Source organism: Paroedura picta, chromosome 6 (assembly GCF_049243985.1).
Source record: "Paroedura picta isolate Pp20150507F chromosome 6, Ppicta_v3.0, whole genome shotgun sequence".
Classification (NCBI taxonomy): domain Eukaryota; kingdom Metazoa; phylum Chordata; class Lepidosauria; order Squamata; family Gekkonidae; genus Paroedura; species Paroedura picta.
The window spans coordinates 33,581,447-33,605,060 of NC_135374.1; the positions used below are offsets into that span (position 1 = coordinate 33,581,447).

Genomic DNA, 23,614 nt, shown 5'->3' on the forward strand with positions numbered 1-23,614 from the left:
TTTTAAATAAATGGTATCTTGTTTTATTTCAAATGTTCTAAGTAGATTCAAGAGGTGATCTCAGAGGGATATTGTGAGTTGACAGACAGTCAAAAGTCCCTGGCACAATAAAGGGCTCTTGACTCATCTGTTCTGGTCTGAGATAAATGACTGCGTAAACAAGCAGGCATGTCACCTCTAGTACACAAAGGAGTGCAGAATGTAGAGTTCCCACAATAAAGACCTATATATGACAAGGGTGGAACTCCTTGAACGTTACTTCCACCTTTTTTAAACTTCTATGTGAAACAGAATGTGAACAGAGAATCACATAATTCCCCCTTCTCTTCCTTCACCGTACATGGAAAGTAAAGCTGAACCAAAGAACTTGTATTTTATTTGAAGGTGGCCATTAGAATCTCCTGTGGAATCTCCTAGCAGCATCAGGAGAAAGATGTCTGAATACCCAGGGTGAAAGCAGATAATAATTGAAAAAGCATAACTCTTCCAGTTCAGACCTTTACTTTGACACACAGTAAACAGGGAGAGGGTGCACAAAGCAGAAGCAATAAGTGAAGATTAAACCCATATAACCATTTATATTTATTCATTAAAAGCCTGGGAAAGAGGGTAATTCACATTATCATGAGCTTGTGGTACTCCCGTTTTATGTTTGCCAAGAGTTCTGTTTGCAATTTTGCTTCCTATCTCAGGTGTGGACAAAAAAACATAACAATCCCCCCCCCCCAAAAAAATGACAGAAATAACACAAGCACCACTGAAATCACACTTTACTTCCTTCACTTTTTACATCAAAGTCTACCCTATCAGAAGAATACATGAGTTTAAAATTAGTGGCCAACCTCCAGGTGGAGCCTGGAACCCCCCAGGCAATAGAGATCAGTTCCCCTGGAGAAAATGGCTGCTTTGGAGGGTGGTCTTTATGGCACCCTTCTGAGCTCCTTCCCTTTCTCCAAACCCCGCCCTCCCTAGGTTCTGCCCACCAAATCTGCAGCTATTTCACAATTTAGAGTTGGTGACCCTATATTAGATGCTCTCACAGAATGTGGTTACTAATCTGTTAAAATACAAACGTAGATGTATTCTGTTGACAAGGTTTAGGGAAAGCAACAGCCAACTAGCAATAGAGGGTGGAAAAGAGTACAAACTTCAGCTCAAAACATTGACTATCATCTATCATGTATCCTAAATTCCCTTCCATAAAATCTACAGAATGCGATTACTCTGCTGATGAATGTGATAGGAGGTTCGGTAAAGCACTATAGGGACAATTAAGATTGTAATTGTAGGGACACAATCCAGGAAGTAAGCCCCACTAAATAGCATAGGACCTAAATTTTGTGCAGATCTGTTTAGTATTTCTCCTCAATATCCACCGAATACTTTTACAAAGAGAGAAAGGACACGTTTCCCCTGGAATTTAGGAGAGCTGAAAAAAGAAAAAGAAAAATTCCTCTATGTGCATGGTGCACAGAATTGGAATTTTCTTTCAGGCGGCTTCATATGACATGAAGTTCAGTTGTGTATCTATAAATATGGTAAACACCCTGCAGTGGTTTACCCACCAATTGCGGATACAGTGAATTACTCTTTATGGAAAGACTGCCTAAGCTGTGTTGCAGAGGAGAAATGGGCTACGTAAAAAAATTTTTTAAATGGTCCCTGGTTTGTTTCCCCAAATACACACACTTTAGTATGCAGCTCCTGGCTGCACCCCCCCTTACACACACAAACACACACACATTCCCCCCCCCCGAGGCAAAAAGATCAGACATGTTCCAGGAGCTTGAAACTTTAGCATTCTAGTTATGCTCTAAGTCAGGTGAAGTTCAGATGCAGAGGTTAACTGATTTTCTAAAATGCACTCTATTTAATGTCACAGAAACTTTGAACATGAATGGAAACAATCTCAGAAACACTCCTGCCTTGCCACAAAAATTCCAAAACATCATCTGGACTTCTCTTGCATATATTACACAAATATTTTCTTTTTAAGCATTACATGGCAGCAAAAGAGTTTCTAACACCAGTGGACTTTGGCACTATCAAAGGCAGAGGTAAACATTCTGAGAATAGGCAAAATGGTTCAAATCTCTAATACTCAATGAAGTTCTGGAACTATGGGAGATAAATGCTGCATGAAACATTTCCCAAAGCTGTTAATATAAAAAAGTAGATGTACTCTGTTGACAAGGTTAAATATTTAGGAAACGCAACAGCCAACTAGCAATGGAGGGTGGAAAAGAGTTTTGTGGACTTCCCAACCCGACACTGGCAAACTACCTCATGCCAGGCCCCTAACATTACTCGTATTCCAATTGCTGGCTTCTGGGGACCGGTGGTATGCCTAATAGGCTGCCAACAGTCAGACAACTATGCCAGATAAGAATTACCAAACTTATTTGATGCGTGTCGTTGTTCTAATTTTCAGCCAGGGACAATTTTTTTTTTAACCTAGCCCATTTCTCCTCTGCAACGCAGTTTAAACAATCTTTCCATAAAGACTAATTCACTGTATCCGCAATTGGTGGGTAAACCACTGCAGGGTGTTTACTATATTTATAGACACACAACTGAACTTCATGTCATATGAAGCCGGCTGGGAGAAAATTCCAGTTCTGTGCACTATGTACAGAGAGGGATTTTTCTTTTTCTTTTTTCAGCTCTCCTAGATTCCAGGGGTAATGTTTCCTTTCTCTCTTCATAAAAGTATTCTGTGGATACTAAGGAAACATAGCCTCACATTTAGGCCTGTGCACTTTGGGAGCCTGCATGCAGATGCCGACTAGAGCGCTGGCACCGCCCCTCCCCCCTGCGCCGCGGCACTGGCCACTTCGAGCTTGAATGGCTGTTTTGGTGGCCGAAGTGCACAAGTTTACTCACATTGTAGTAGTTGCAAACTATAGCCTACAGGATATGATGACTCTCAATGCAGAGGCATTTTCTGTTTGTCCTGATCAAGTTATATGTCACTGCTCATAATAAGCTGTTTTGTAAAGAAACTTTCCTGTTTACTGAGGAATTTACAATTTAAGTCAACCCTAAATGAAAAACAAGATCTTTAAATAGTCTGTTACTTGGAAATTTACTTGATTTGGACAGACTACTGAAAAACAACGATTATTTGTATCTCCTTTATGAGATGTAAGAAGCAAAAATAAAATACACAGGAAGAAAATAGAAATATCTGCTTGAACGAAACATTCCAAAGGAAATCTGGTTAAATAATTCACTTACAATCTAAGCAAGCAACCAATTAATGGAACAAATAAAAATTAACTAGGAAAATAAAATAAAAATATGATGACAGTCCAATGCCTTTAAATTAGAAACATCGTTATATGAGTATTATTCATTCTAATAATAAATGCTGTTCTATAAATAATTATTAATGTTTTATAATCATTACTACATATTGAAGTTGTTGGTTCATGCCAATAATGATAACAAAACCCAGGACACTTCCAGACCAATGTGGGTTTTTTTTACATAAAGGGACTTCCCATTCAGAAAATATGACTTTATAAATTGTGTGTGTGTGTGTGTGGCCTAACCAGGACTTAGGACACTCCAGAAGGTACTGAATGAGAGCATAGTTAGAGGGGAGGGGGAGACAAAAAGAGATGGGACAATTGGTCGACTTAAGACTCTGAATAGAGAATCCTACACTTCAGGAGCACATTAACCATTAAGGTCATCATGAAAAGTCCTGGCCTGTGAAAAGTCCCAGCCACAAGCACCTCATACAAAGAATCCCTATATAAGGGCAAGCAGCAGCCCCTGTGAGCCAGCAGACCTCACTTTGTATGACCCATTCTAGCCTTGTTTCCGGCCTGGCCATGGGATAGAGGTGGCTCTGGTTGCCCTGACAGATGATCTCCAGAGGAAGCTGGACCCAGACGGGTCAGCACTACTGTTTTTATTCGATCTGACAACAGCGTTCAACACTGTAGTTGGCCCACCAACTAGCTGATGTGAGGATTCAAGGCATGGCTCTTCAGTGGCTGCAGTCTTTTCTCCGCGGTCAAGGTGAGAAAGAGGCACTAGAGAGGAGCATTTTGCAATGGCAGGCCTTGAACTGTGGACTCCCGCAAGGAACAATACTCTCCCTGATGTTGCACCCCTTTGCTAAGGTGACCAGATATCTGGCCCTGCAAGGTGGGATGCGCGGTGGTGGCAGGTGGGTCCCCCTCCCTCCTCCCTACTCTTCCTCCCTCCCCCTGACCCTTAGAAGGACGGCAGCGGGGCGATGGCGACAACGGCTCTTGATGGGGTCCAACTGACATCTGTGACCTCTGCCAGAAGCTTTTAAACCCTAAACAGTCTTGGACCAGCATATTTGCAGGACTGCCTCTCCTATTATGCCCCTCAAAGAGCCTAATAGACTTCCAACAGTCAGACAACTCATCAGTTCCACAGGGCCTGCAAGATAGAGCTCTTCCACCAGCCCCAGGGTTCAGTGCCAGGAATATAAAATCTGTAACATCTAATTGACTGGCCTTCCAAGAAGAAACCCATCAGAAAATGAAGGGGAAAAGAATACCAATATTGGCTGACAGGTTATATTCTGAATGATTTTAATACTACATTTGATTTTAAAGTTATTGTATTTTATAAATTGATGGTACCCACCCAGAGCCTCACCGAAGGCAGAATAGAAAAATATTTATTTATTTTAACTGTCTTGCCTTTAAGGGTTTTCCCAAGCCTCTGCTGCTCCCTTCAGCCTCCTAGTCTGCTTGGCAACAGACTTCTCCACAGCCCCACCTACCTCAAAGGGTGTCTGTTGTGGGGAGAAGAAGGGAAGACAATTGAGAGTCCTTTGGGCAATGAAAACCAACATAAAAACCAACATTCTGTCTTCCTTAAGACATAGCAAACTCCTTCCATGCAGCCCTCAGGGGGGGAAAGCAATGGCACTGGAGCCCTGGCTGACTTGATTACCTGTGTTCCAACAAAACACAAGCTCCTGGTTTATAATCAGGCAACTGGTGCCTTCCATGGAGACAGAAACATGCTGGGAAACTGAATAAGAGTGGCAGCGTACGGTGTCTGCCACATCTGGTATTCTTTGCATCAGAAATTTGATTAAGTATGCATGTGCAGGTTGCACTGAAATTGGTAGCATGAGTTTAGTTTCTTGGGGTTTTGGTGAGGAAAGAGCTCTAAATACTAGCAATGTCCTTGGCTAGCCCATAAGTACCAAAAAAAAAAAGGCTTGGTGGACAGCTGCTCTTCTGGTAACCACTGAAGAGTTGCTGATGCAGCAAGGCCTTTCCATATGTTGAGCACTGTGAGACAGGCTGTGATTGCAGCTGGGTGCCTTCTAGTGAGACAGGGGAAAGAGCAACAGTGCAGAAGCCAGGATTTGTGAAGATAAGACAAGATTTGTTAGTCATTTGAGAGCTGAATTTTAGCTTCATCAACCACCCACAGATAATATGACATTGTGGCTCATTTAAATTCTGAACTGGCTCAATGCATAATGGTCAGTAATATCAATAACAAAGCCTCCCCTAAATACATGTAGAAATTTCACATTCACTGTAAACCAACAAGGGAGACCAATGTTATAGTACTTCTGCACATAGACATCTCTGTTCCTATTACAATTCTCATATGGACTCCACTGAACCATCTTGTTCAGCCTCTTGATGCAGATCTGCATCCCCTTCTGTGGTCCTTCACACAAGTTGTGTGACTGGATCTCATTTATGATTATTTCCTATGTTACGTACATTGCTGAAGATCTGTTTAGCAATTTTAAGAATCAATCATGTTGCCCTGTTTCTTAATACCACTTCAATCTGGTCTTTCTCACGTAGGACAAACTCTAGCCAAATTTATCATAAGTTTGCTCTATCCACAGAAAATAAATATCCATGTTGTAGATCAAAAACTGCAATCCAACAGAGACAGACTCTTTGACAAACTATGAAGTCTAGACAATTTTTTGTCAAAGGCTTTCAAAACAATAAAGAATAAGGGAAATCTGTTCCATTTTATGTTTCCCTTCATTAGGCACTTATTCAAGTCATTAGTGTAACAACAACAGCAAAGAACTTTCACCACGTCATAGGGATGCTGAAACTAATAATTACATGAAATCAGGCCTCTTCCTTTCACAGAATAAACAAAAGAGCTTCCAAGTACCATGGCAAGGCAAGGAGTATTGCATCAAATAAGCATCTATTTCCCCCCAAAGAAAGCTTTCAAATAAGACAAAACAGTTGACAAAATCAATACAAATACAAATGTATTACAATGAGTTAGAATCTATGGTTGCATTCCACCAGCTTATGAAAGAGGAAAGGGTGCAAAGAGTTGTGATCTCACTCAATTCCCCCTCTTTAGAATAGCCACATGATGCATGGCTTTTTGTCCACATGTATACACCAACTCCCAGTATCACCCTTGACCATTACAGGCATACAAGAACTCAAAGAGGGTAACCAAGACAAAAGAAAAGAAAAGTAGAAGTCCTGACTCCAGGGCTCTTCACTAGAACAGAATGAGTCTCTTATAGACCGTTTATGCACTGGAGGTTTCATGCCGGGCTGCAGGCTGGAGTTTTAGTCGTGGCAGGTTGCCCCACCTCTTTCTGAACCCACACAGGGGAGCCTTTGGCCTGGTGCACCTCATCCAACCCCAATTTGTGCTCCTGCATGGGAGCTGGGGCAGTGAAGTTCCCAGTGCGTAAACGGTCATAATGAGCCAATGTCCCCAAAGACATACGCTCTGCCACTTCTAACTGGCTAGTGATTCCTGGCTCCAAAGAAGCACATCTGATCTTAACCAGGACCAGAGCTTTCTCTGTTGTGGCCCCCACCTGGTGGTATGAGCTCCCTGAAGAGATCAGGGCCTTGCCACAGCTAGCACAATTCTGCAGTTCTGCAAAATGGAACTCTTCCACCAGGCATTTGGTTGAGGTCGACTGTTCCAACAACATCCACCAAGCCCCCTAAACCATTCCCCAGAAACCGAACTGACCCACCTTTGGGATTCTTAGTTACAGGTTGTTACTACCAGTTTTTTGAAAGTTTTGAAGCCACTGTTGTACAGTTGTTCTATTCAATGTTGAAAGTTTTCAAGCCACTGTTGTTCTGTTGTCCTATCCAATGTTGCTGAATTGTATTGTACCCACTCCTATGTCCCCATGTTCTATGTACCCTATGTTCTACCTGCTTCTATGTTAACCACCCTGAGCTAAAACTGAGGGCAGTATATAAATACAATTTAGATAGATAGGTAGATAGAGGGGGGGAGGCGGGCAGGCAGGCAGAAATTAAACCCTTACAACAGATCAGTGGGGCAAACTGCACTTGAATTCCAGTACACAAACCAACTCAGAGGGTTTCATTTTCTGAAATGAACCTAAAATCCCTTTGCTGCCCCATTAGATCTGGTCCCAATTCACAAGAGTAAAGATCAGCTTTAGTATTTGAGTGGAAGGAGTTCTCTGAATAATTTTTGGTGGCTTGGGTCGAGGTTAGGTTTGATCGCCTGAGGCCCTTGCTATGAGCTGTTTCTTTCCTTTTAAAATCTTGAATAAATCCATGGAAAGTGAAGATTAGCACCCTTGGGAATAAACACACAAGGATGTATATACCCAGCAATTTAAAAAATTCTGTGTGCAGGCATCAAAATCATGCAGCACAACAATTCAGTAACTTGATGCACATGAAGCCAAGGAGTCTAATTTCCCTTATTCCACCATGACAAATGTAAAACACTACTTAGTATTTACAAAGCATTTTTCCTGCATAGCAAAAGTACATCATAGGCATTAGCTTGGTAATTCTTGCTATATCCTTTTCGTATGGACTAGTATTATGATGTCCAGGATTTCCTGATCAGTCTCTTTACTGCACCTGTAGCTCCCCTCTTCTTTTACTCTCTAGCTGCCATTACATGGTACTATATTGCTCCGGCTAAAGAAATGCAGTGCTGCCCTGACTACTTCTCTCCATCCCACCCTTTTTATCATTTAAGTCCTACTGGTGCCAGTGGCAAAATGAGGTTACTATGGTCAAGCTGTGTTTCTGTGGTCGGGACAACAAGATGGAGAGCTATGGTCACAGCATTTATGGTCCAGTTGCTCTCCCTGATATTTTCCATCTTGGGAGAGCTGTAAGATAGAGACAAATAAGATGCACCGTAGTACAGGAAACACTGTCTACTGCCGTGGTACAATTACTATTCACTACTTATCCATGAGCAATTCCTAGTCATTTCAGGCAAGTGAGAATTTGTATGGAAGAATGGAGGAAAGCCAATAATCAACTGGCCATAACTGGCACCATTAGAATATTCCCAGACTTATCTCTAAGTGCATTCTGAAAGACACATCAACCCATTAAGCTCAGTTCAGTTTACATTTGTCCAAATCAAGCCTGAAAATGTTATAGATCACCAGGGGGGGAAATGGAAATGGAATCTCAGTTTACTAGAGCTTCAACAGAATCCTAGAGCTGGAGCTCATCCAGCAACATATAATTGTCTCCCAAGAATAACTGATGAAGTGGTGGCTTGATCCAAAAGGTAGTTACCTCAGCACCTAAGTGTTTAGTATGGAATATATCAATAGCTATGCAGAGACACCAGCACAAGGCATGAAATCATGATTGTCTTGCAAGAACAATGGTACAAAGATATTGGGGCAGATACAGTGTGAGGATCACTGCTGAGTTTATAAAAAAGAAACGGGCCAATGATGAAACTACTTCAGCAAACAGTGCAAAATCCCATTGACTACGTCTGTACATTATATCATGCAATGCCGAGAGTCAAGACCACTGTTTTTGTAGCTAACACTTTTAACCGCAGGAGGTTTTTTTTTTTTTAAGTTGAGATCTAAATCTCACCAAGGGCCCCAGAATTAAAAAAAAAAAACTCAAACCATTGTTTAAAAATCACCAGAAATCAAACCATAGAATAGCATTTGATATATTTGGCATCAATAGTAAATTTTGACAGAAGGTAACACATACAAAAATATAAGGTCCATTCATTTATATATACTAACTTTTATTTTTCTGTAGGTGATGCAGATAATCAGAGTAAATCTAAGGTACATTTTTAAAATACTTGTCACTGACAAAAACCACAAGATTCCTTTTTACCCTTTTTTAGCTTGACAAAGTGGTTGAAAAACATAAAGAAACACACCGACGGATGCTGGAGCAACTCTTAATGGTAGAGAAATCTCATAGGCAAACTCTGTGTGAATTGGAAGATGAAAAGAGGAAGCATGCAGAATATATGGAGAAAAGTGATGAATTTACAAATTTGCTGGAACAAGAACAAGAAAGGTAAGACAGCTGTTAAATTACCAAGTATTCCTGCTTCCATATAGGACTTGGATAGGCCTATTACTAATTTCTATGTAAACATAACATGGGTAAGCCAGGTATTAAAAACTCATCTGACATTAAGTTGTCATCAAAAAAAGAGGGCAGACCCCCGCTTTGTGCGCCTCATGCTATTTCTGGGGTCCTATTGACCAGGGGGCACCGCAGGTTGCAGAAGACAATGGAAAGACAGGATAATTATATTCCACTGCACTGCAGGTCCTCTCACACTAGACAGGATGCACCTCAACACTATGCAGTAAAGAGCATAAAAGCTTATTATGATGTTGGGACTATCACGGAAATATATTATATCATCGACAATGGTATGGTCTTTCCTTAAGCTATCCATCTCTCACTTTTTTGCCCTGTTTATACAGATACCAAACTATGGAACAAGGATTTCTAATCCTTTGCTTCCTAGAAGTAGTAGGTAGAAGCATTCCAAGAAGAGGTCAAAAGGACCTACCATGGTAAAGTTCATATGATAAGAAATCTGTTCTCCTGTCCTCTATTTCACAGTAACTCTTTTTCAAATTCAATTTATCTATTATTGCAAGATGTGTCACTCACTTTCATATTGCCAGATGTCCTGCTCATCTGTTAATATCAATAAAAAGAAATTTGTGGGTCAAGTTAATTAAATGGTAGCACCAAAGCAGATTTTCCATTTGGGTTTATTGGCCTGGGGGGGTGGGGTGAAATAGGGCCCAATCTTCTGCCAGTCTCTTTCCTTTGTTTATATAGGGATTGGCTGTTGGTTTGTTGTTAATTATCTGGAGAGCCCCAGGGGTAGGTTACTGTTAGCCCTTAGAGAAATAGGTTTGTAGTCCTCATTTGGAAAGGGAATTTGCTTAGTTGCATTCCAACTAAGAGTTCTGTTCTGCCATTCTTTTTCTTTCTCTGACAATGTTTTGACTTGGGCTTTATTTGGTTTTAATGTCATGTGGTTGGGCAGTTGTGCTTCCTTGAAAGGGGAAAGCTGGATGTTCCAACAGGATAAGCAGCATGGTGAGGATGACAAACAAGGTAAGGTAAAGGCAGAAAGCTAACCCTTCTCATCCTCCTTTCAGCTAAAGATACCTTATCAGTTAGGAAAGATGGTGAGAAAACAATTAATCAAAACCCAAACCGTATCTCAATATGCATAAACTGTAAAGAGAACAGTACCCAGCTCAATGAGATATGAAAGATCAATGGTGATGGGTTCAGCTTGGTGTAGTTGTTAAGAGCAGTAACCTCTAAACTGGAGAACTGGGTGTGATTCCCCATTCTTCCACATGCAGGCATATAGGAAACTTTGGTCCAGCCATAGGTCTCTCAGAGCTCTCTCAGCCTCACCTACCTCACAGGGTGTCATAATGACTACAGAAGCCCTAAAAGCCTGCTCTGGAAAATGCAGATTTCTAGGGCTCTACCATTACATAGAGAATAGACTCTAACACTAAATCTGGCATTATAATTGCTTACACAGATGGTATAAAACACACTGGTGAATTCAGTCTGGTTTACTCATAATATTTTAATATTCAAAGGTGACTGCTCTTTTAAGTGTTTTTCTTTGCTTTGTTGAGTGGCTTTTGGTGTCTTAAATGAATTTACTGAAGAGCATTTTAGACTTGCAAGCCAGTTGCTGTGTTGTGGAATTTTTTATATGAAAGGCAGGAGAGAGAGTGTGTTACCTAGATAGTGAGGTAGGAATGGCTGTTGGCCACTACATAAACTGCTCAATCAGAACATATGCATGTTATATGGTATTAAACTTTTAGGATTGGGCATTGCAACTAGGATGCAGGAAGAATCTACTCAGCTTTATTTACAACTAGCTTCAAAGCCCGTTCCTAAGAACAGGCCTTGAAAGGGTCCCCTCCCCTGGCCCCTTGCCAGGCAGCTTAAGGTGGCTTTGGGTCACAGCTCACAGCCAGATCAAGTGGGGCAGGTGGGCAGGGCTGGGACAGAGCTCCTTAGCAGGCAGTCAACAGGCCGGGAGGCCCTCATCAGCAGGACCAGCTTAGCAGGCCAAGAGGCCTTCGTTAGCAAGCCTTCCACCATGACCCTTTGCTCAGGGCCCTCTCCCCTGACCTGCTGCTGGCTCCAGACACTGAGGCGTCTGAGAGCAAAGAGGTTAGAGTCCAGGGACGGAGGGCGGGAGCTGCAGGGGCAGGGCCAATATGGGAAAAGCTGGTCGCACCTTGATTGGCCCTAGTCTAACTTGGACAGCCGGATATGTCCCATCCCCTAGGCTGTTTCACAAATATATAGAGGAACAACAATGGATAAGGATAGCATTAACTTAGTGTGCCCTATAAAGGCCTATTCAAGTTACAGTAAATACACATACATCCTACAGGTATGTGTACATCTTTCTGTAAGGAAGAGCCAATGTGCGTTCACTTTATGGATGAACAAAAAAACACTACCTGGATAAAGGCAAGATTTCAATCATATATTCTACATTTTTGCATAATAAGAATGTCTCAATTATCTATATGCAAGTTACGTTGTAAGTGGATTGTACATACATTCACTGAAATTTGAACTGCTCATTGTGGTCGAGGGAAATTATGCATTTCTCTATCATTACAGTGTACTCTCACTCTATAAATGCTCCTTCCACTCACAGTAAACACTCGCATGGTATACTTGTGGAATGGTGATTTTTACCAGTTCCTCCCTCCCTACCAGAGACCCCCACTTTGATACCCCCCATAATGTTCTAAGGAGGCTCCACTGGCTCATGGAGACTCAATTTTGGAGGAAACAAAAGACTGCACTGGGAGACAGGAAGCAAGCGGTACAGTTAGCTTTTAAAATGATAATAATTGTACTTATGCTACATAGATTCCAAGCTACTCTGTCCTTAGAAAAGCAGCAGAATCCTTTGAGAAACACAGCAAAGGTTCAATTATAGCATAAAAAAATTAAGAAAAAAATGTAGCACAGGATATTGAGGATACAGGAGATGAAGTTAAGGAAAATGTCAAGAGGAAGTCTTTATGCTTTTGGATAGAAAGATTTCTCACAAATTCACACAATTGAGAGAGAGATTAAAGTAGCTTCATGTCATTTTTTAAAAATTGCCTATACTTCGAAACAGGAATTACAGCTGAATAATCCCCCAAAGAGAACAGGAAAATATTACCGTCACATTTCCTATTCCCCAGATAGCCACACTTGATTCTCAAAAGCATGAGAACATTGTCTTTGCATCCCATTGCTCAGAACAGCTTCCAGATGGAAATGTTTGGGTGTGAGAACTCTACCCTTGTATGATGTATAGATAATACTTCCTCTGCTTCATCTGCACAACCTCAAGTATCACATAGTCTGGCATTACTTGCAACAGTCCCTCAGCCTGTTGCATCTTCTTCCCTTAAGCGTGCCACAGAAAATGCACAGGTCCCATGAAGCCAAATAGTTATGGAACAAAAATAAGATAGCGACACAAAGCAGGAGGAAAATTCATTTTCATGAAGCAAACAAAAAAAGGGGGTGTGCTTTCAGAAGAGATACTGGCCACCTTAAACAATTATTTCATGAAAGACTGGTGTCCCCAAGAATCCAAATGTAAAACCATGTATTTCTTCAACGTTCATGCAGACTTCACAAACCCAGAAAGGCTGGAATGAAAAGTGCTTTTATTGAATGAAACAGAACACTACATGACCTACAAACAAATAAGAACAAGACCTGGAAAGGAATAGAAAAAACTTTTAGAAGTAGTGGTCAAACTCAGATTAATTGTTTTTAAACTGGAGAACAGTTGACCCTTATTTTTTGCAACATTTACTAATATCTGCCCAGAAAAAGAGGGGGAAACTGAAGTGGCTAATGAGACCTTGGAGGATGCAATAATAGATTTTAGATTAAGTCTCGATTTTTGTGTTTTCTTTGGAGTACTCATTTTATGTGGAAAACCCTGAAGGAGCATGATGTCACATGTTGAGTAGCGTCCAAAACATTTGCCAAGTGATGTCGCCATCAGGCTATCTAAGCAATTGCCTACCCAAGTGAAAAAGCTCTCACACAAGTTAAGGCACCAATCCTTTATAACGATATTCCATAACTATCGTTACACACACTCATGTAATGCATAGTTACATTTCAAAACCCAAGCTCATTTAGAGAGTTTTCATTCTGATTCAATTGTAAATGGTATAAGTGAAATGACTATGTATAAAACAGTCTTGTAGGTTGAAAAACTAAATCCCAGCTTTGCATAACTCTCCAAAGGAAAGTGTGTCTACCCAGCACTGCCATTTTGCTCAGCAGCAGACAAAATTCCTGGTTAGACTGTTGGGGAAAACAGTTTGGAACCCAACAATGATAAGTTTAATGGGAACAGGATTGCAAATTCTCTTGTGAAATTCCTGGACATTTTGGGGGAGTGCCTGGAAAGGGTGCCTGGGGAGGAGTACCAGGGGAGGGAGATCAGTGAAGATGGGATACCACGGAGTTTGTCCTCTGAAGTTGCCATTTTCTCCAAGAGAACTGATCTCTCTACTCCATAGGTTCGTTGTAATTCCTGGAGAACCATATATAGCCACCTCCTCCCAAGTTGGTAACCCTGTCTGGTAACAACTGATACTTTACTCATTCAAACAGACAAGAGACACAGAAATATGATCAGGTTGTTTAATGCAATGGTTTTAGATTGTCCTCTTCCAGGACTTACCACAGGACTGTTTTTAGTGAACACCAGAAAATTCTATCCATAAATTTCAAATGTACTGGTGTTTCATTTGTAGACTTAACATTAGCCAGTACACTGATTCTGCTGACTAAACTTTCTTGCATTGACACACTTACTAAATGTTTAATATGTCAACTATAAGTTCTGAAGTAGTCTAGCTACATGAGCATGCATGAAGTTGAGTTAGCATTTGTATGCATATAGAATGAGCATCACACACGATGGTCTCCAGTTTAACTTAAAGCATATTCAGTACCAAACCACTAATATCAAAAAAGAAGTTATCATATACATTTTTCCTATGTCCTCAGAGTATGTTTTCTCTCTGACCAGAGCCATGCTGTGGAGCCAAGGGAGAGAGGTGGGGGCATCCCCCGCCACTTTCCCTCAGCCCCACAGCACGGCTCTGACCAGAGCTGTGCTATAGAGCTGAGAGAAGCATTTTTAAAAAATATATATTTGTTGTTATTGCTTTGTTACACGATAATCACTTATAATTTTTTTAAAAAATGTTTCCCTTAGTTTTGCAGCATAGTTCCAGGGCAAGACAAAGGTAGGGAAAAGAGAAGAAACCCCACTAAGAAAAGGAGGCACCCGAGGAGGCAAGTTTTAAGCCGTGGAAAATCCCACATGCAGAAAAGGTTATTCTAGCTCAGCCTTTCTCAACTTTTTTACTGTTGAGAACCCCCTGCAACATTCTTCATGCTTTGAGAAGCCCCATAAGAGGTGTGATTGTGCAGAATATGGCTGGGAAGCATAGCTGTGTATACACCCATCTGGGGCTCCTCCTCTTCCCATCCCCTCCAGGCCTATCATTGGCCATTCTGGGAAACAGGGCAAGTTGACATGACCATATATTAACATATCACTTGATAAATGTTTAACACATTTAAAAATATATTAAAATTAATTAACTCCAACGTATTCAGGGATCCCTCCCAGTGCTATAAAAAAATAAACAAGGTTTCATGAAACCCTTGTTGGGAAAGCCTGATCTAGCATAATAATAAGACTGTAATTCCCAAGAAACTCCCATTTTTTTTAGGACCCATAAAATTAATCATGCTACATTATATAAAACTGATTTTTAGTGACAGTGGGCAAGTCAGTTTTCATGCAACTCTGGTAATCAATTCTGTAATAAATATATAAAATTGCTGCCTTTCTTGCTACAGTCAAGATTCAAAGAGCTCTAGGCACATGTACTAGTGCTCTTGTACCTGTAATAATGCTTCCTTAATCTTACAATTGATATCTTATGCTATTGTAAACACTGTTTGGGAGTAGTTTGGGGTTGAAGTAGAAATCAAGACTGCCTTAAAACTTCCCCACAAGACTCTTTAGATCTTGGCCTGTTCACACCAAGGAAGTAAATTCTGAAAGCAATCATACATTGCATCATGTTGAATTCAACCAGTTTGAATGCTCAGTTCTCATTTTGGTATGCTGAAGTTAAGGTAAATGTCACTTAATTCTATAGGCTCAACACAACCTCAAGATCATTATCATTTATCCTGAATGCTATGCAAGCAAATATGATCCTACATCAGTTATTGGGTAATCTACCATTTCAAAATACTCAATGCAATCATTATTTACATTTTTTACATCTCCTGGAAATATTTATATATAGCATTACCTTATCTGTATAGAATGTTAACTGCACATAAATATTGTTGACTTATTTATTCTACATGAATGTCCAGCAGAATCTAATTTCATGCACACTGGGCTATTGTTGAAGAATGCATTGTACTCAAATGCAATCATTTCCTTTTTGCTTTCTGGCAGCAAGTTATATGTATTACATACGCCGAAGACTGTGTCTTCCAAGTTGTGAAATGGATGCCAGATCGCTGTACATTTGACCTTTTTCATGGGTATCTTGTGTTTTGTAGGTGAGTGAACAAGACCCTCCACAAGCACAATTTTAGTTCTGTGTAACACCCCAGCGGGAGAGTCCAAATACTATAACTACTACAGTATAAAGATAGGCTCAAGGAAATGATGCACAGACTAATGACTTCATGCAAGCATTTCAAAGAACAGTCTACTACTTCATAGAATAACTTTCAACAGATGTTGGAAAAGCAAACTCTTGTCAAATCCACGTGATTCAAAAATCCTTGTGCATAATGAAAGGTTAAGATAATGACACAGAAACAATACATATTTTTAAAGTAAAGATAAAGAATAAAAGCTTTGTCATGTGCCAGTAACAATTAAAAATATTGAGAAATATTTTCTTCAATGTATAGACGAAAAAACAAAGACAAATTGTTATTTCTTTCAAGTCAACATTCATGCAGTCCAAATTTTTCATTAACGCTGCTTATTCATAAAAAAACTCCATCTGCAGCAAATGTACTAACTGATTAATGAACAATAAATTTAATTTCAAAATTTACTCCTCTGTAATCAGATTGATTCCAGTGATGTATACCTGAATTTGTAATTAGTCTCCCCCCACAACCACATAACAATTAAAAAGGAAGACATAATTAGTTACCAAAAATGATATGAAGGCGAAACATGAGGAGACTGGTAACCTATTCTTCTCATTGACCACAAGTCTTTCCTTTCAATATAGATAGAGCTGGGTATTTAATAAGTATCCATTTTTTGTAGGTTAATTAAGGGTACCATGGAAATGCTTTTGGTAGATACAAGAATCTATCTGCTTTCAAGCTGAAGTAGCTATTCAAAAATACTGAGCACAGGAAAACAATTTCCCCAGACACGTTCATTGTTCTTCAGGGCTCCTCATTGGCTTATTGGGCCTGTTCCATGGCTAAAACTCCAGCTGCTTTCCACTGTATTTACTTTAATGGAATTTTAAAGCTAGTGAAAAGTAACCATGCCTAAGCTTTATCTAAAAGATCTAATGAAATTCAAATTAACAAATTTCTCATCTCACTGTTTAAGTGTATGCAATAAAAAATAATACCTAACGTTTGTCTTTTTGTGCATCACCAGAGTGATGAAATAGTTTGATAAACATTAATTATACTTATAAACTACTTTAAAGTACTCAAAAGCTCTTCTCAGACCTCATCATGTTGTCATCTTTACAACCACCATGCAGGATAGGTCAGTAGGACACACAAACACATACAAACACACATATTGCACACGGACATGCAAAGATGTTTTATTTCAGTCTACCTGTGACTTCAGGGAACTGGAGCTTGGGACTTCTTGATTTGTAGCTCATACTCTTAGCCGTTACTGTACACTTAATGAGTTCATAGGATAAAAGTTAATTTCTTCTGCCAATAAAACTCTTGTGGGTAGGATTTACATAAAAGTGAACTAATGTGAATGATGGATTACGAATAAATATGACAAAACCCATTGGATTATAAATTTTAAGAACTTTGTGCCTAATTATCTGAGCAAGGTTTCCACATCTGCAACTTCTCAAAATATGGTTGTTCCCTACCATAGAGCACTAATGAACTGTTCTATGATTCAGGAAGAAGAGGGACCCTGATTTGATCCTACTACTCCCTATAAACAGATGATCAGCAATACAAAGTTGACAGCAGCAATATCAGCATTGTAGGGCACACAAGTGCAAAACTTAATGAGAAGCACAATCCTAGATGCTAGTTGGTTTGAGAACCATGTTTGAATACTCCCTTTGTCCAGAATGACAGGCTGCCGGAAGGCAATGTACAGAAATGATAAATTTTCTCAACTAGGACACTGAGTTGAAATACACAGCTATGGCTCCAATTACTGTCTGTGACAGTTTATTGAAATATTAAGCATTTCATTCTGCTTTCATAACTCCTTTACAAGAAGGCAGCATGTTTTGTTTAATACTGGGGTTGTAGACAAAAGCAAGAGTAGTTTCATGCTTTTATTTTATTTATAAGCTTCCCAGGGGCATATGGCCAGCTGACATTGGAAAACAAGATGCTGAAGAAGATGGATTCCTGTGCTTGTGTTGTTGGTGTATAAATTTTAAATCTATTTTAAATCTAGACAGTAATTCTGTCTAGAAAGTAAATCTATAAAGTTATTACAAGAGTACAACACTTAACTGAAGGGCATCGCAGTATATTATGTGCCAGTACGCAATACACATCTACTGTGTTCTAGAGCAGGGGAAGTCAACCTGTGGTCCTCCAGATGTTCATGGACTACAATTCCCATGAGCCCCTGCCAATGTTTGCTGGCAGGGGCTCATGGGAATTGTACTCCATGAATATCTGGAGGACCACAGGTTGACTACCCCTGTTCTAGAGGTTCTAGAACAGGTAAATAATAAATATAAAATATTGTCTAAAGCCCTTAAGATTCATTTCTCATTGACAGGCAACAGCATTTTCATGCTTCAAGAATTCCAGTGCTGCCATCTCCCATCCTTTAATTGACAACTAAAGGGATTAAACATGGCCCCTTATCTATGCTGCCAGGGGTGTCTTCTGCCACTGAACTATGAACCCTTGGAGATGTCAAAGCTAGTTGTAAAAAATGGAGAAAAGATAGTTTGCATAACTAACAATGCAAAAGACCCCTTAATTCAATTAGCTTAGAAGGGTGTAGCTTTAGGATTGTACTGTAAGGGTACAGTCTGTGTGGTTTTGCGTTCCCTCCATCAATTGCAAACTCACACAAGGCTACAGGCAAGCTATTCTTCAGTTTGTGGTACCCGTATCTGTAGTAAGGGCATAGTGATCCTGACCTACCCTACAAGATTGTTTTAAGGGCAGCCAAAAGCATGTTCATGAAGCACTGTGAATGTTCAAATGTACTATAAAAACAACTACTTGCTGTTCCCCAAAAAACAGGAGAAACAGGAGCCTGTTCCACCCATTACTCACACTTAATTAAATGAGTTTAAAACCCAGAGCTACACAAATGATGTGGGCTGAGAATGCATACATTGTTTGGACACTTTGTCTAGTGATACACTCAGCCAAGATACTAGCAAAGCAAACTGCATATTATCATTGTCAGTGTAAATCACAGGTCTTGCTTGCTGTAATCCTTTGCAATGAGAAGCTGGCAAAGGGCCACACAAAAGCACATAATTTAAACACTCAATCACTTAAATTCTGAGGCATTTGTTTAGTGTTTAATAGGTTCTCAAGGGACGAGAAAATTACCGAAGTGCATTGTTATGACATGAGACAGTGAGTCATCGCTTGTCACTAAACTTTGGAGGCTTTGGTATTTATTGTCTGAGATGAACTTCTTAAGAATACGTTATAATGTATCTAGACGCATATATGTACATTAGTCTAAATACATTTGTTTTAACTGTTATGTAGACAAAAACATTTCTAATTCACTGGCTCTTCAGTTCTGTGCCTGGCTTTTATGTTTCACATTACAATCACAGCTTGATTTAGCATGCTTTTCCCTTCAGATAGGCTTCTTTGCAACACATTAGGAGAAATGCTCATATTTGACACAAAGAAAAACACCCTTCAAATTCTGAATCGATATGAAAATTTGGAGTATCCTATGGCTCTGCTCAGCTACATGCAGCTTCCTCCTGAGCAAGGAGTCTTCTCAGGCCAAAAAGGTTCTTAAGGCTCCATGCTTAGCTGAGTAACATAGTAGAATGCTACCCACTGTGAATATTGCACTATTCAAATCAGAGAATCTACAGGATGTAGGTGATAATGTTCTAGGTTCATATGTTGCATATTAGAGTCAATCCATGGGTCTGGCCAGTTTACAGCCGAGGTTTATATTCTCTGCGAGCATGGCAGAAAGCACAAAAATAATAACTACTGATGTCTTGATCAAGATTGTAATAACCAGCTAGAAATCAGAAGAATATTTTTATTTACCAGAAGTGTAAAAGGGGAGCAAAAAGCCTGTATGAATTCCAGGAAACTTTACAAATTATATCTTCTTGCTTCACTTATGCTTCATGGGTTTAAGGTGAATTTTCTCCCTAAGTGGAGATATACCTACAATTCAAAAACCTGCAAAGCCTGAACAGCCCCTAAAGGGGCACCTCCCATTTCAGCTAAGCAGAGTTCTAAGCTAGAGGAACTCTTCCTTTGTTCCTCTCTCTCCTCAGAATGGTCAACTGCTGTTTCTCATAAACATGCAGGCAGTTCACCTGTCTTCAGCATGAGAGGAATTTTTTCCCCCTAGATGTGACGGTTCTCATTAAAAAACAGAGAAATACTTTACTATTAGACATCTACTAATCATTAGTTACAACTGATGGAATATCATCTCATCATTTGGGACTATTAACCATCAATCTCCTTTACAAAAGGAATAGCTGGCCAGTAGTCATAGTATTACATACTTATGGTTCTTGTTTTCTCCCTCTCTCACACACACACAAACCTACCTTCTCTACCTATCCCAAATTTCAAGAAGCTTTGTTTCCAAATTCCTATCTCAGACAGTGGGCAAATAAGCTACTATTTGATTCCATTGATGAAAACCTGGCAGCACCGAACACCCAGAATCCAATTTATCTCCTAGGTGCTGCCATGACATATCCCTCTTGGAATCCAGTCTTAACCTCGAAACAGATGGGGCATTGGAGGTGTTATCAGAACTCTGGCAACTGATACATACAGCCTACTGGTGTCCACTTTTTTTACATACCATTCTATGCAAGTGATGGATTATAATAATTAATCATTAATACAGTAGTCAGCAAGTTATTTAATCACTTGGGGACTAAATATTAAAGAACCCTAAAATAAATGTCAGATTCTTAGATTCACCAATAGCCTGCTTTGTCTTCACTTTTCTTCCAATGCTTTTTTTTCTGCACAGGCCAGGTTTCAAATGCCCTCCTGAAGTACCCTTTCAGAATTAAAACCAGAAGAAAAAGATGCTGCCCATATGAAATTGATTCTATAGCCTTATAAATTGTTTAAATCTTCCATCTCAGGAAACTAAGAATGTCTTCTCAACCTCTCTGAGCACTGGGATTTTACTGCCAAATTGACAGAAAGAGTATCCTGCAGATTTAAAGATTTATACAAATTAATCTCAAAAAATAAATATGGGTGATAAACTCACACTTTCTATGAAAAACAGAGAAATTTAACATTTTGTACTTAAGAAAGTAACTAATGTTAAACTATGTCGAAATGTTACCGAGTTCTGATCATTTATTTATATAATTTTTTTTCTTATTGTGGGTGCACATATATGCTTTCCTGTAACCTTTTGTTACATCATTCTGGATGGTAACTGTTCAGCAAAACTGATAAATATTAGAAAGAAACACAAGAGTGCTACCAATGCAAGGCAAAAAGTCAAATAAGCACTTATAATATTCTATGCATATATACCACAAATAATTAGTCAAGAACTGCATAAGGTAAGATGAAAGTATGAATATGGGATACATCAGGTGATTCAACTCTTTCATATAGAAGTCAGAGAGTATATGGAGTAGGAATTGAACCACTGAAGCTATAGTTCTGTTCATCCATACCTGGGAGTACCAACTTCTACAGTGAAAAAAACAATCAAATTGACTTGTATGTTCATCATGTTAGCAGTAACCTCTTGGCCTCTTAAACAGAAGGAGCCCTGGGTGCTTACGGATAGTTAAGTTGCCATACATATTGTGACATCACAAGAATTGGAAAACATTTCTTAATGAAATAAACCCTGATATTCCTTTTCGTTTATAAAAATCTCACCTTTATTTATGGGTTTATTGAAAATTTCTGTCACCTCTCTAATGTATTTACTAAAGGTAGCTTATAAAACACAATAAAAACACAGAACAATAAGAAGTACCAATCACAAACCCAGCCATGGCATAAAAAGAGCATAAAAATTAGTGGTTAAAAAAACCTGTCTCCTTAAGCTAAAATGCTGTCTATAAAAATAGTGTTCAAGGATTAACTGCTAAAAGGCCTGGATGAAAAGAAATGTTTTGGCCTGGTATCCAAAAATGAGTATGGTAGAAACTAGGCATCCCTAAAGTAGAAGAACATTATTCAGGCAAAGCGTCACTGTTGATAAAGCCTTATCTCTGGTCACTACTAACCTCACCTCCCAAGGAAGGAGCCCAAAAACCAGGGTTGATGGTTGATGGTCCACCAGCTGGTGGACCAGACAAGATGGTAGGGCAAACTATTGCAAAGTTTGAGGCATCGAGCCCCCCACTTCTTCCCTCACATAAAATTACAGTTACTTCTTACCCATTCTCCCAAAAAATCTGCTTTCTGTTACTCTGTTGATAGTCATGACTCATAATTCAAAGAATAAAACTGCTTAAATGAACTTGCTTGGAAGGCCACCTTATATACACTTACCATCATTACATTTTTAGTTGGAAGAAGCTTATGACAGTGACTTAACATTTTTAAAAGATGCTTTGCTGGAATACTGTGTTTAATAGCCCATCTTTTCTTAGAGCATTCGTTCATTCAAGTTGAAAGGAAACTGGGCGTTTAAAAGTTATTCCAAACAGACAGCCTCAGAAAACATGAAAGGTAGCTCCCACATAAACACACAAGTAATGGTGAAAGACCATACATAGAAGAACATTCAGGATGAAAATTAACATACAAGATTATTTACAGCCAATGGTATGCTTGAGGTCACAGGGCTGGCAGGCCTAAAAGTTCCAAAATCATGAGATGCATCCCACAAACATAATGAGTCTTAGTAACACTCATGGTTTAAAAATAGTTCGTCTTTCAGTATAAGAGGCCCTGTGGGGGAGGGGTCTCAAATCAGGAATTTTGGTACGTAGACTAATTCTCAAACAAAGCTACTCAGAAGACTATCAAAATTGTTTATTTTGCAATGAAAGAAGTTTTAATTTGATCTATATTGGACTTTACCCTTAAAGATAAGTTCAAATATTCATAAAAGCAATCATTTTACATCTGCAAACACATCAGGAGTTTATACTTTCTCACACCTACACAAAGACCAAATAAATCCCTCAACTCATAACAAATAACAAATAACATAACCATACTCATAACAAATAAGTTTTGAGACTTGGAGAAGTTACAAAAACATTTTGTACTACAGCGCAAAAGAAAACTGGGGTAACTGATGAGAATACAAAAAAGCCCCCCTTCTGCACATTGCATGAATGAACCTAGAAATAATCACCAGGTTACAGCTAGTGTTGTCTTCTTGCCAAGTCATTGTTCTCTTCTTGCACAAAATTGGGGCTGGAAGAGCCTATTGTGCCACGTGGCAGTGGAGGCAGTGGGGGGGGAGCAGGGGGTATGGGGGCCCCATCGCACAATAGCGGGGGAGCAGTGTGCCACTACCCGTCTATCACAGGGGTGGGAGACCGCCCCATTCGACTCTGCAGTGCCACGAAGCCATCTGGGGCGTGTGGGGTCTCTGCAGGGACACTATAGGTTGGGGAACAGCCAGACCTTCCATTATGCACAGAGCCAGCCCAGCAAGTCCACAGATGGCGAACGTTGCAACACAGGGAACGTGGCAGTATCCGCATTCCCTTACCGTGGGCTATCCGAAGCCCTGAGTCAGCCCTGGATGGTGGCCGGGATGGTGGTGACATTGTGCATAATCTGGAATTTCCCCCACTGCCACCAGCCCGGACTTCCCACCCCGTGCTTAATCGGTCCTT

The 23,614-nt window shown here is 39.8% G+C and overlaps 2 protein-coding genes across 5 annotated transcripts in view; one reads left to right on the forward strand and one right to left on the reverse strand.

Annotated features, from left to right (window-relative positions):
• The window catches only part of CMSS1 (cms1 ribosomal small subunit homolog), a 225,589-nt gene that overhangs the window by 145,841 nt on the left and 56,134 nt on the right, over positions 1–23,614 (reverse strand). The window lies entirely within an intron of this gene.
• Positions 1–23,614, forward strand: part of FILIP1L (filamin A interacting protein 1 like) — a 199,597-nt gene that overhangs the window by 124,747 nt on the left and 51,236 nt on the right. For all 4 annotated transcript variants that reach the window (XM_077342054.1, XM_077342055.1, XM_077342056.1 and 1 more), the window contains one exon: positions 9,133–9,311. In XM_077342054.1, the coding sequence (XP_077198169.1) occupies positions 9,133–9,311 (179 nt within the window). The remainder of the gene's footprint in view (positions 1–9,132; positions 9,312–23,614) is intronic.